Source organism: Nesoenas mayeri, assembly GCF_963082525.1.
Source record: "Nesoenas mayeri genome assembly, chromosome: 5".
In the NCBI taxonomy this organism is placed as follows: domain Eukaryota; kingdom Metazoa; phylum Chordata; class Aves; order Columbiformes; family Columbidae; genus Nesoenas; species Nesoenas mayeri.
The window spans coordinates 36,108,376-36,120,621 of record NC_137548.1 but is presented as its reverse complement, the minus strand read 5'-3'; the positions used below and the strand labels follow the sequence as shown (position 1 = coordinate 36,120,621).

Here is a 12,246-nt window from a genome sequence, read left to right as displayed (position 1 = left end):
TGTTGCAATATGAAATTTTGTCGCAAAGTGTCTTTTCCTGTTAGAGCTACACAAGCATGAGCTCCAGGAAAGCTTCTCTTGCACACCATAAAGCCTCAAACAAAACAAGCCTGTAGCTTTAAATGAGGGTGCACTCCAGAACAGTTTCAGAGCTACACACTGTCACTGATGACCTGTGCACTAAAATATGCACATTAGCATTACCTGCCATTTAAAATTAATGTTATGTGTGTATGTTACTTTTCTTTCCTGTAATGTCTTGTGGCTTTTATCATCAAGATGTTATCAGTACCTTAAATCCAGGCTTTTGTGAGTACCTTTTCAAATACACCCTAAAGTAAGTAAATTAACTGTTTTCTGGGGGAGCGTCCCATGCCCACGTTTAAAGATGGAAAATGCAAAGAGACACAACCCAAAATCACAGCACAAGAAAAAATTTGGGCATGCAAGAAAGACACTTTGTCAAGGTAAAAAGAAAAAAAAGCAAAACCCAAACCAAACCAAACCCAACTTTTCTTAAAGTAGAAACAATTTCCTCCCATACTGCTACCATAACATATACAGGAGCCTTTCCAAAATGGAATAAAGGATCTGAAAAAGGAGCATAAGATCTTTTATCTATGGCGAGACTAGGAAGTACAGAATGATATGAATGGAGGCCTCAAGGTGTTCCTCTAGAGACACTTCTGTCAGTCACAGAAATATTTGTTCTGAATTTCCAGCTTGATCATTTCAGGATGCAATTAAACATATTGCAAAATACAGGTTGCTTTAATGCACCAGAAACTGAATCACAGAGAAACTAGATTACATCTAAAAATGGGAACAGATATATGTAATATGTTGACTTTTGGGGAACTTCAAGGCTGGACAAGACAGTGGTAAGAGATGAAGAATCGAGTGCAGTGATAAGTTTGCCTTTTACATAATAGTCTCCTGTGTAATGACAAAATACCATTGGTTTAATAATTTTCAATTAAGAAATATTTTCTTTACGCTTAACCTTCTTCATAGATTGCTAAGAGACACAAAACTGGCTTTGCACCACCATCTGATTTTAGGATGTACCAAATCACCTGAAAAAAAGAGAGGAATGTGTTCGGAAGGTGAGGCATAGGAAAGATGGGGAGAAATATCAAGTCTGAAAAAAGACCTAGAGTTTTCCCAGGTGTATTTTCTTCTTGGAAACTTCTACTAAGCAGGAAATAAAAGGACATCATATCCATGAAGGGGAAAAAACAGCTTTCTTAAGAGATAAATCTGTAACATCCTACATTATGAATGAAGATTCAAAATCTCTGGCTTGTATCTAATGAAATCCCAAACTAGGCCTGTGTAAAGTGAGTGTTTAGGAAGTGGTTTACAAACAGAACTGAAAAGATCCTTCAGGCTCACAGAGATCAAAGTCTAGTGTGGATCCTACAGCAGCCTATGGGGCTGATGAATAAGTCAGAAGGAAGCTCACATGTAAAATACTCCTACCTTGTTTTGGCACAGTCTTACAGACAAACCCAAACAGGAAAATCCTGAGCTGCAGTTTAATCATCATGCTGCACCTTTAGATAACATTTAAATTATGTCCCTCAAGAATCAGTAATTTCTTCTGCAAAAGAACATCAAGCTTTCTACAGTGCTGTTTTCTTTGACTTACAAGGTTAAAGTCCAGAAAAATGATGGGGAATGGAAAAAGGCTTTTTTTTTTTTTTAAAAAAAAAAAGCTTCAGGCAGAAAGAAAAACAGATCCAATAAAAAACCCAACTTGCTGCTACACTGAAATTGAAGTGATATGCCTTTGAACAACTGGAGAATGGCTATATAGCGGCTGAGGTACTCCCAACTGGTGTACCTAAGCCAGTTTTGAACAGGTAAGTTTGGTCTGCTGGGTGCCAAATGCTCGAGCATTTACACAGACTCCGGATCTGTCTTTGCTGAACACTCTAGTGTTATGTTTGCACTGATACTGGTATTCAAGCTAGCTAGTGCAGAGTTAAAAAACATACATTCATATAAGGTGCAGCCACACTTCACTGCAACATATACATGCACCAGGTCATGGAAAATTCAGTTATTGAGCAACCCCTCAGAGGGTCTTAGCTGCATCCAGACATGTGAAAACTCATTCTGTTCACAGTAACTTTTATCTGATGATTTTTCTGTATATTACTACTAATGCTTATCAAGCTATCGTATACAGGTATTAACCATCTATATTCAAGTGAATAAGCCTCAAAGAAAGTAGCTAACCCGGCTAAAACTGTAAAGGTATTCCAAACAGTTAAGATCTGATTGAAAAGATGAAAGTTAAAATCTTGCTCAAGTAAATGTCTAAAAGTATACTTTAATAATTTCTAAAAACATACCAGATCTTATAGAAAAGCTGTCATCTGTCAGACAAAACTAAGTGTATTCTGACTATCACAGCAGTAATTAAAACATTGAAATGAAGTATTAGGGATCTATTGCTCACTTTAAAGCAGAATGCTTATTTCCACTATGGTTGTATTTTAAGAGATGCCTCCCAATATATGAACTATGGCTCAGCTCAGAAGAAACTCACAATAACAGATGACTGTAATACTGTTTTTGAATGCTTGCAAGTAAAGAACACTGAAGGTACAAGAGTTAGACCTTCATAAATGCCCTCTTTTCCTACATTTCAACATAGTATAATACCTTTTCTGTTACATATCTAAGCATGCTAAAAATGGAGCTCTTATCCCCCAAATATTTTCCTGGTTACTGTTTGGAAATCTGGAAAAACCAGATATAGCAATCAGTAGCTATTATAATCCCTTTCTTATTCAACATTCAGTAACTCAGACAAGCTTGGCAAGTACATATTTCAAAAGCAGCTATGATTATAGGTTTCATATATATATATCACAGAGATGCATACTGTACATACCTCTTGTGCTAGTTCCTGTGCATTGGAGATGAGAGGATATGGAGGGCTGGCTTTGTTCATGTGCACTGTAACAGCATTGTGTATCTTAAATGCATTCTGAAAATCAGTATTTTGAACAAGCTGTAAAATGAGAGAGATATCTTCTTGGCTCTGAGGGTCTATCAAAACGTGCTGGATATGCTTAAGAGAAGTTAACAGTTCTTCCACTTCTAGGTAGGAAATAACAAAATACAAATAAGGTATGAGTTAAGACTAATAATTAATGTTTATATTAAGCTTTTTAATAAGCATTTTTTTGCTGTTCAGTTTTTAATCAGCAACGATGCATGCAAGTTTAGCAGTTATCCATTATTCACTGTGACTTTTATTAGCAGAACGTATCTGAATAAAAAAAAGGATCCCAAATTGACAAACAAAGAAATAAAAATGCTAATGCACTATTTAAATTTAAATTCCTATCGCAGGAGCAGTTCTTCTCTGAAAGAAATCACTGATACACAAAAGATCCAATAATCGCAGCTCATGTATAGCTAAATCTGAAAGAGGGGTTATCTTGCAACATGAAAATAACTCCTTTGCTAAACTAATCCTGATGCACTGAATATTCACGGTTATTTTGATACATCTGCCCATATATATATGCCACATATCTCAACTTAATATTGTTTACTTAGAGAACGAGCATTTGATAAGTAAACTACACGCAATTTCCTAACATAAAATTATGCTTAGTCTCAGCACATTAAAATAAAAAGAATGAAAACATATCTATGGTCAGAGTTCCGAAAGTCACCTGCACCCGAACAAAGTCCAGATCTTTTACCTGTGAGATTTTTATTTCTGCTTGGACCATAAAAAATTTTAGCATATTGCAATAACCAGTTTCTACACAGTTGCAGAATACTACACACGTATCACATTTTTGAGCTCTAAGAACTAATCTGATGCTTTATGGGTGCTTCTAAAAGACTGTCAACAAATTTACATATTTTTTAAACCAATCTGAATTTCTGTAAAGTATGTTAGTTATCAATATTAAATACTAGAGAAACTATCTAAGACAAGTAATACAAGTCACAACTATAACGTGTATAAACCCAGGTAAGAAATCCTTAAGCAGACAAAAAAACCAAAAAACAGTGGATTTTTTTTTGAGCCTGAAATAAGTTACATACATTCACACATTATTGGGAGGGGAGAGAGGGGTTTTGGTTGTGGGGTTTTTTTGTTAAGAAATTAACAACAAAGAAAAATCCCCAATTTTTAAACTGTCAGTTGATACTGAAGTTTATCTCCTGGTATCAAACTATCAGCTTTGAGAATTATTTTTAAGTTTTAGCAACCTTCATTTATTCAGTATGAGCTAATTAAATAATATTAAAATAGGAATGCCATCAAGACATCAGCTAAGTTCCATTTTTTTTTTACCTTGAAAAATATCACAGTAGATACTGATCAATAACATGGATACATTCTGTGAAGAAGTTTCCTTTACCTCTTTTTAACCTCAAATTCACCAGTACACCGAACACAATGCTAAACTCAAGCTTGTTGAGCACAAGATTGAAATGGTTGATAAATGGGCATATGAAAACTGTAAAGCCTAATAAAATATGCATTGCAAATAAGTTTAATGGTTTTAATTTCAGACGAAGCACATGTCCATATATGTTTCCAATTCTGACTTTCCAAGTCAGTCTTCCTGTAATAAAAGGAAATAAAAAATCCAGAGATATTACTCTTGTACTTTAGTGTCTGCAGGTCAATTAAAATAATAAAAACCTCCAAAACCATTTCACATATGCTAAAAATATCCTACCCACCAAAGGTCAAGGGTTTCTTCCTGTAACCACCAAGAAACAAAGGTCAATACAAAAGCTGCCTGGGAAGCTGGGATACCGGCTGCGCAGAATATTCCACAGGTGAAATTCAGTACAGCTCATAACACCAATTAAGGCGGTCAATGTCTCACTAGGGAACTGCATACACAATACATTGCCTATCACACAGGGGAAATGCCATCTAGAGATGGCTAAAGAACACTCTACAAGCAAGAATATTTGCTAAATAGGACCTTGTCAGCTGGAAAATGCCTTGCCCAAAGGAGTATGCAGACGGCCAAAGCATCTCAGCAACTGAGTCTCCCAAGTCTGAGGAAGCGCACTATTTTCAAGCATTAAAAAAAAAAAAGTAGTGTAAACCAATCATATGTTAAAGTTCCTACTGATACATGTTCAATTAAAAAATACACTGACCCAAAATTCTGCTATTTGTTACTGTTACCATATTCAAAAACCAGTGAGGCATTATAGAAGAACCTAACTTCTTCTAACTCTTCCTATGCATAAATTATTTTATTCCATTACTTCTGAATTTTCTATCTCCCCTTAGATATCAGAGAAATACACACACATACACACACACAATTCTTTTTAATACCCATCCCATATAAGATATAAATACACACAGAAAGACAGACATCTTATTCTGCATATTCTGTTTTCAGCACTTTGCTAGCTCCTTTTGTCACCCTTTCTTACAAACTACCAGGGCACTCTCCTTCCCACATAATTCCCTCCTACACTGAGTGCATCTGTGCTGGATGCAAAACTCCTACACCAAATGATTTCCCCCCACCATGACATAGCCAACAAATACCCCCCCCATCAAGATTCTAAAAGCGAAATAATACTTGAAAGGAGTGAAATGAAACATTCTCCAAAAGCTATCAATCTGTATCTTAGTCACTTGTTTAATTAAAAAAAATATACACATAAAACCACTTAGAAATCCAGCTCTACACATGCCTAACTCTCTCTAGGTTCCCATTTCTGAATTCTAAATCACAAATTAGATTTCACTGCAGTATTTTTTTTTAGTTTTTGTCTTAAAAGAAACAAAACAAAACAAACAAAAACCAGAAACAAAACAGGTAACAAAAGACACTTTCTAGTAAAAGGATTGTCTTGAGCAGAAAGAAAAGGAAAACAAAAAACCAAAAAAACCCATAAAAGACTAACATCTGCATTTACTCACAGAAAAATGTCAGGGTTCTTTTGCAGAATGAGTCCTTTTTTTTTAATCCCAGATCAACTGGCAATCAACTACTTTTTATAAACTTTTCTTTTATAAGAACGGTTGCAGCCTTTTTTCCATTAGGCTATGAAATGGCTGGAATGTGAATGAGCACTGTGAGATATACACATTAATCAAAAGACTGCCGGGGCAAAACTATGCAACTGCAGGGGAGGACCTGCAGTCACAGCTTAATACGTTAGATACAAAAAAGAAGAAAACAGTTGTTGTTTATCACCTTAACCAAAAAGTTATGGACAGCAAACTTAAAAACATAAAACTGGCTTTATTACATGTCAGCACCAGTATCTTGATTCCCAAGCTTTTTTATAGATCTCTGGATTACTTTGTGTGCTGGTACTAGCACATAGCATATAAATGCTCTATGTATTACTTGAGTCACAAGGCTAAGAAAAGTGCTGTTTTATCCAAAACTATTTTGAGAAGTTTATTTATAACATTTATGAATAAGTTTTGCCCAAGGTATAAGAACAAAAAATAGACAGCTTTTCCCCCTAAAAAAAAAAAAATAGCCACAAAAGGTTTACTTACATGAAATGTCAGTTACTCGTTTAACTACATTACCTAAATTAGCTGAATGAACAGCAGCAAACAAAAATTTTTCTGCATTTTATAGAAGTACACTGCTGTGAAAAAGCCAGTTAAATACTTATATGCACATGTTCTAGTTATTTCCAGTTAGACAGCTGTCTAAACCATATGCTGTTTTGATAATCAAAACAATTTTAAAGGACATGTTTGTTAAGGTTCCTGTTTTATTTTTATAAATCACATCCGATTTGTTTAATGTAGTCTGCCTTTTTGTTGTTGTTGTTGATTAAAATGCAAAGATTAAAGACTTGGCAACGATCTACCAAATTAGACACTGGCACTTAGAAACATTTTCAAAACTAAAAATACAGACAATCATGTCAACATCCTTATTTAAAACACTATCTTTAAGCAGAGGCGCTATGGATTGACATACAAAAAAGCCCCTATATAATCCAAATTGTTAATATAATTCTGACTGGCAAGGAAATAACAATAGGATATTTATATGCCTGTCGATATTACATCATGACTTCTCTCATCAAAAGATATGCTTATGAAGCCGTAATTCAGCTCCCTGGTGCATATATGGATGTATCATGATTTAGTCTAATTACATCTCCTAAAGTTCCTTGCCTTTCTAGCTCAAAGAACATAACATATTCATTCACCGAGCTAGTCAATACTTCCGCTCTATGCACATACTTTTAAGCCTTATTTACTGCAATTTCAACTAGACATTGTTAGTCTCCTCATTTTCATGGTATCCAAACACTGAGGGAAATAACACTTGAGGGGATAGCTAAATCATGCCATTTATTACTGTTTTTACAGAAATATGCTGACAACACAGCAATGACAAGATACAAGCTTCTATTTCCAAAGTGGAGTTTTACCCTTGTGGACAACATCATCTAGTCATTTTCCTTCAAGATGCAGCTTATCCTATATGTTGCTATTTCCTAATTTACCTCTTTCCACATACACAGCTCTATATTCTTGTCTCCAGTGTTTGGTGTTTTCCTTCTTACATCCAAGTATTCACACAACTCTAGTTTTTGTTCAGACGAACTTCCCCACTTCTCTTCTTGCTGAGCCAAAACGAGTTTCCTCCTTCCAATTTTTTACAACTACCGTCTTTTTCTGACAATCTCTCAGCTTCCCCCACAGCCTGCACTCATTTTATCCCCACACAGAGATTTTCAAACAGCCTTCTGTCATCATCGTGATTTCTCCACCACTGTCTCCTGTTCAAACAGCTTCGGTCTACCCCTGCTCCTTACTGGTTCTCAAGCTTGCTAGATCCATACTTGTTACTCATTTCTCATTGCTACCAGCTTCCATGACCAGCTTCTTTGACCACTGGTTTCTACCTAGACTGACCTCTCAGTTCTCAGTATCTCTGGCATGAAACAGCCTCAGCTTTCTAATTCCAACGCACACTCTCCTCCCTTCCATAGTTCTAGTTTCTAATTCCTTGTGTAGTCAGTCAGAGCTTTTAGGCACTGTAGCTAAGCAAGTCCCAAGAGAAGTCACTTCTACTGTTTGACATCAATCTTTTCGCCTTCTGCTTTGTGTTCCCTCTTTCTAAGAAGAGAATTTCACAATTAAATATTTAGCACTTCATAAAGTACAGAATATGCTCCTTTGACAAGCCCTGTGCTAAAACAGGGTCCACCTGCACTGTTGGTAACTGACCCTGCTTTCACAGCAGGAGGTTGGATGGGCTGACTTACTGATGGCCCTTTTCAGCCTAAAGTTTGCTAAAGAGGGATTGATAGAATGAGGATTAACAGACATTACAGAATAGAGCCATGTCTTTAGCAGGAATGTTGTTCAGGCACACAAACACTAAAGATGAAGAAAAAAAGGAACAATTTGATAGCTGTTTTTCACTCTGTGTTCTCAATTACCAGCCAAGAGGAGAGAACAGCAAGAATCTTTAGTGCAGCCCCCCAAAAAAGCACCTTTTTAAAGCAGTCTGGATCTTCGAACAATATAGATTTGGAAATCTGAACTAGACTCCTAAAAATCCCCAGTGCCTCTTTTCACTCCAGCAACACATAACCTTTTAGACAAAGAGGTACTTACATTTGAGGAAGAAAGGTTAGAAACATTTTCTACAGAAGCACAGCGAAAGCAATGGCAGCTATGAAATTAACCATTTCAGAATCTATTTCTTCAAATATTACTAACATTACATTTTCAATGTCTAAGTGCCAAGGTAAGCAGACTTTCACAATCAACACCAACACTTTTAAGAGAAAATGTAAGTTATATCAAAGGTGACAACTGATAATGCAAGACAGTCAGAATAAGAAGAAACCACCAGCGTGCTTCTCTTCAAAATATTATAAACTCTCGTGTTTTAATTTTAAATGACAATAAGTGTTTATTTGTTTCTTATTCTGGTCTATGCTTCATCAAACATAATAAAATTAGGTATTAATATTACTTGCATGGTTTTCCCCTGCCTAAAGATGATGGAAACATAAACTGAACTCATTAGTTATCTGCAGAGTATTTAACTGTTCCCCAAATGGAAAGGTTTTGAAAAGCCACTTGCTGAGGCACATAAGCCTGATATTTGACTAAATAAATCAAAAAAACCCAAAGAACCACAAATCCAAAGGACCATAAGACTTTAAATCTGTATAGCAGGAATTAGCTAAATTAAATTTTCAGTGGCCTAAAAGAACATGAATACCAACTAAATATTTTCTCTTGTAGACCATTCACTGCATTTTACCTACCTACTGTCTTCACAGTATAATGAGGGCTCTCCAACACAATTCCTTCTTCTGTGTCAAAAATTGGATTATCTATTCCAGTTTTAGGAGGAATTTGTGCCAGTTTCTTTAGCCTCATGGAAGCAGTGAGGTCCAGTTCTTGTTTCTTTCCCTCTTCTTCCCGTCTGCGCCTCATGTCCTCCTGCTGCTGGCGGATTCGCTCAAGTTGGGCGCTTCGCCGCATGGGCATCATCCTGGAGCCCAAATCCCCAGGGCAATCAACAGCCATTTCTCTGTGCTTCTGAGATTCTTCAGGACATGCAAGATCCACATTTTTTGCTTCACCATCAGAATCTTCTGTGATGTGTCCATTCATGTGAGAAGTTGTCATGATTATCTGCAATTACGCTTATTCTCTTCAAACAGAAATGCTGCTACTAGGCCAGTTTTCGTTACGATGTTGCATAAAATCCATTATAACTTCAAAATCACTTTGCTTCTATCACAAGACAGTTGAAGAGACATCCAGGAAGAAAACCTGATGAAAGATATTCAAAAGAAATTACTAAATAACTGCATAAATAAGAAAACACCCAAGACAGTTCTCCAGGTCCCCAGGCATCAGAATAATGAAACTTTTCCTCCACATTTACATAGTGCTTCTTCCCCTACTAAGAACTACAGAACCTTCACAAATCTATTTCACTAAACTTCATGTGCCAATGCTGGAAAAGGAGTACTGTTCAAACTAATGCTGAAGACTCCTACAATTCCCAGTCAAACAGTGGAGATTCTGCATTAACACACACAATTGCAAATAAGCAGTTTTCTGAAAGTTCCCACCGGGTTTTAATTTATCCCTTCATTCTTTAAAATTCCAACATAAACCATGCTTAAATAGAAATCACTTGTTGTAAATGACATGTTCACAAGAAATTTATGAAGTTAAACACAAGTAAATATATTTGCATTTATTACTCATAAACCGAGGCATTTTTATACAAACATTGCTTCCCAGCTTCAAAGAAGACAGGTTCTTCCAAAAGATAAAATCTAAAGCAGTCTGGAGCTGCACTTAAACAATTCCAAGTAGGGATACAGTCCTAAAATAAGGGTTGGACAGTTCAGATTAGCAGCTACTCTTAGGATTTCCTCTAGGTATGCATTAAAGCAGAAAGTATTAAATACATGAGTAAAAATCCTTGTGTGGGTGTACACAGGTATAGATTTGACAGAGAACAATAATTCACTTCCACAGTTAAGCAGTGACATTCCACCATACCATTCCACCTTAATCTGGTTCCTCATTCCTGATGATTCAGGCTAAAGAACTTCAGTAGTGTCTTGAGATATATATATATATATATATATAACCACCCAGCTCTTAAATATTATATAATACATATAACAATGTGTTTTATACCACATTGCCTTTCTGTATCACAAAGCCAATGATGTTATCTTCAATATGCTCAAGTAAAAGGCCATAGAATTAATTAATAGTTGAGGACAGTATTGCCATTACACTTTATTTTTCAAGACCCTTTTTATCTTTTTTTTTTTTTTTTTTTTTTTCCAATTTGCTGAAAGGAAATCCTATAAACAGCTGAAATTTTTATTAAAATTGGAAACTGGAAACACCACGACAAAAAAAACCACACACCTAAACAACCAAATTTCTCAAACCAAATGTTTGTGTTTGGAGGAGGAAGGGAAGGATGCTTACAGTGTAATTAAGTTGAAAATTAAATACCAATAGTACTGTTTTGGAAGAGCAGCAACATGACCTCCTACACAAATTTTTGCCAGCTTGCAATTCTAAATAAGCATAGCTTTTCATTTTCATAAGGAGCAATATACAGCTACATACAGTAACACCAAAACAATTTTTTTCACTTGTTTCCCATTTAGTCACTACTACCAGTTATTACTAAGACCTATGAAGTAAATATTAAAGTATTTGTATGGTAGTAAAAACTCTTTGTCTTTAAAATATACTTAATTGCACTGCACTGATACGCAGAGATGATTTCAATGCTCAAACTTCCCAGATTCAGAAGAAAATCAGCCAACAAAAAAGACCATCAAAAGCTACACAGTTGTGGGGCTGGCACTGCAAGTACTGCACAACTAACTGGGGCCTCTAAAACTTTCAGCTAGTACTCAACCTAAAAAGAACAGCTTTTTGAAGACTAAAGTAACAAAGTTAGCATTCAGACGATATCAAAGAGCAGCCTCCAAAATTCAGAGAAAGGCAGGTAACAATTTAGCAAAATGATTATTGGAAAGCCACATTTCCCCTTCTGTAAAGGCAACTTCACTGTACAGAATTACCAGTCCCAAAAAAGGAACTCTCATTAGGTATAAGAAAATTGCAAAGAACACTAATTTAACTGTGGATGGAAGATAATTCAAATTCTCTTTCATCCACATTGTACTGGCCATAGCTTGTCTGAAGACAGAGCCTTTTGAAAGTCACATTCATCTCTTTTCAACTTTGACAAGCTGAAAGAAAACTCGCATTCCTCAGTTCACGTGGTACAACTAACAGGTGTCAAAACAATCTGAAGGAATGAATAATATCCATCTACTCAGTGCTAAAGTCAAACTGTCTGAGGAGATGCAAGAAGTAAAATGCAACTTTAAAGATACCATCATAACACTCAGTCACGCGTAAGCTAAATAATGTCAACACTTGAATCTACACATGAGAAAATCAAGTTGCTGGCCAATATTTAATACGTGATCAAAAATATTTATGGCAGATTTAGCTACATTTATTCTAAATTTAAAAGTACTAGCTAACTAAGATAAATAGTATCTTTTGAGATTAACTCAGAAAAAAGGTACAATAAAAACTCATGTATATGTACATATAATAAGAAGTTTTAAAATCTCTTTAGTAATAAGCACTGAAGACCAGTAAGCAAAAATATTGTCTGAGGTAAATACCACTAATAGGCAACATCAGTTTGCCTTTTCAGT

At 35.6% G+C, this 12,246-nt stretch overlaps 1 protein-coding gene across 2 annotated transcripts in view; it reads right to left on the bottom strand.

Moving 5' to 3' along the window:
- PALS1 (protein associated with LIN7 1, MAGUK p55 family member) overlaps window positions 1–12,246 on the bottom strand; it is a 57,704-nt gene that overhangs the window by 18,828 nt on the left and 26,630 nt on the right. For both annotated transcript variants that reach the window (XM_080344744.1, XM_080344745.1), the window contains 2 exons: window positions 9,286–9,799; window positions 2,906–3,114 (listed from right to left, as the gene is read on the bottom strand). In XM_080344744.1, coding sequence (XP_080200870.1) covers window positions 2,906–3,114; window positions 9,286–9,652 — 576 coding nt within the window. In that variant the 5' untranslated portion in view covers window positions 9,653–9,799. The remainder of the gene's footprint in view (window positions 1–2,905; window positions 3,115–9,285; window positions 9,800–12,246) is intronic.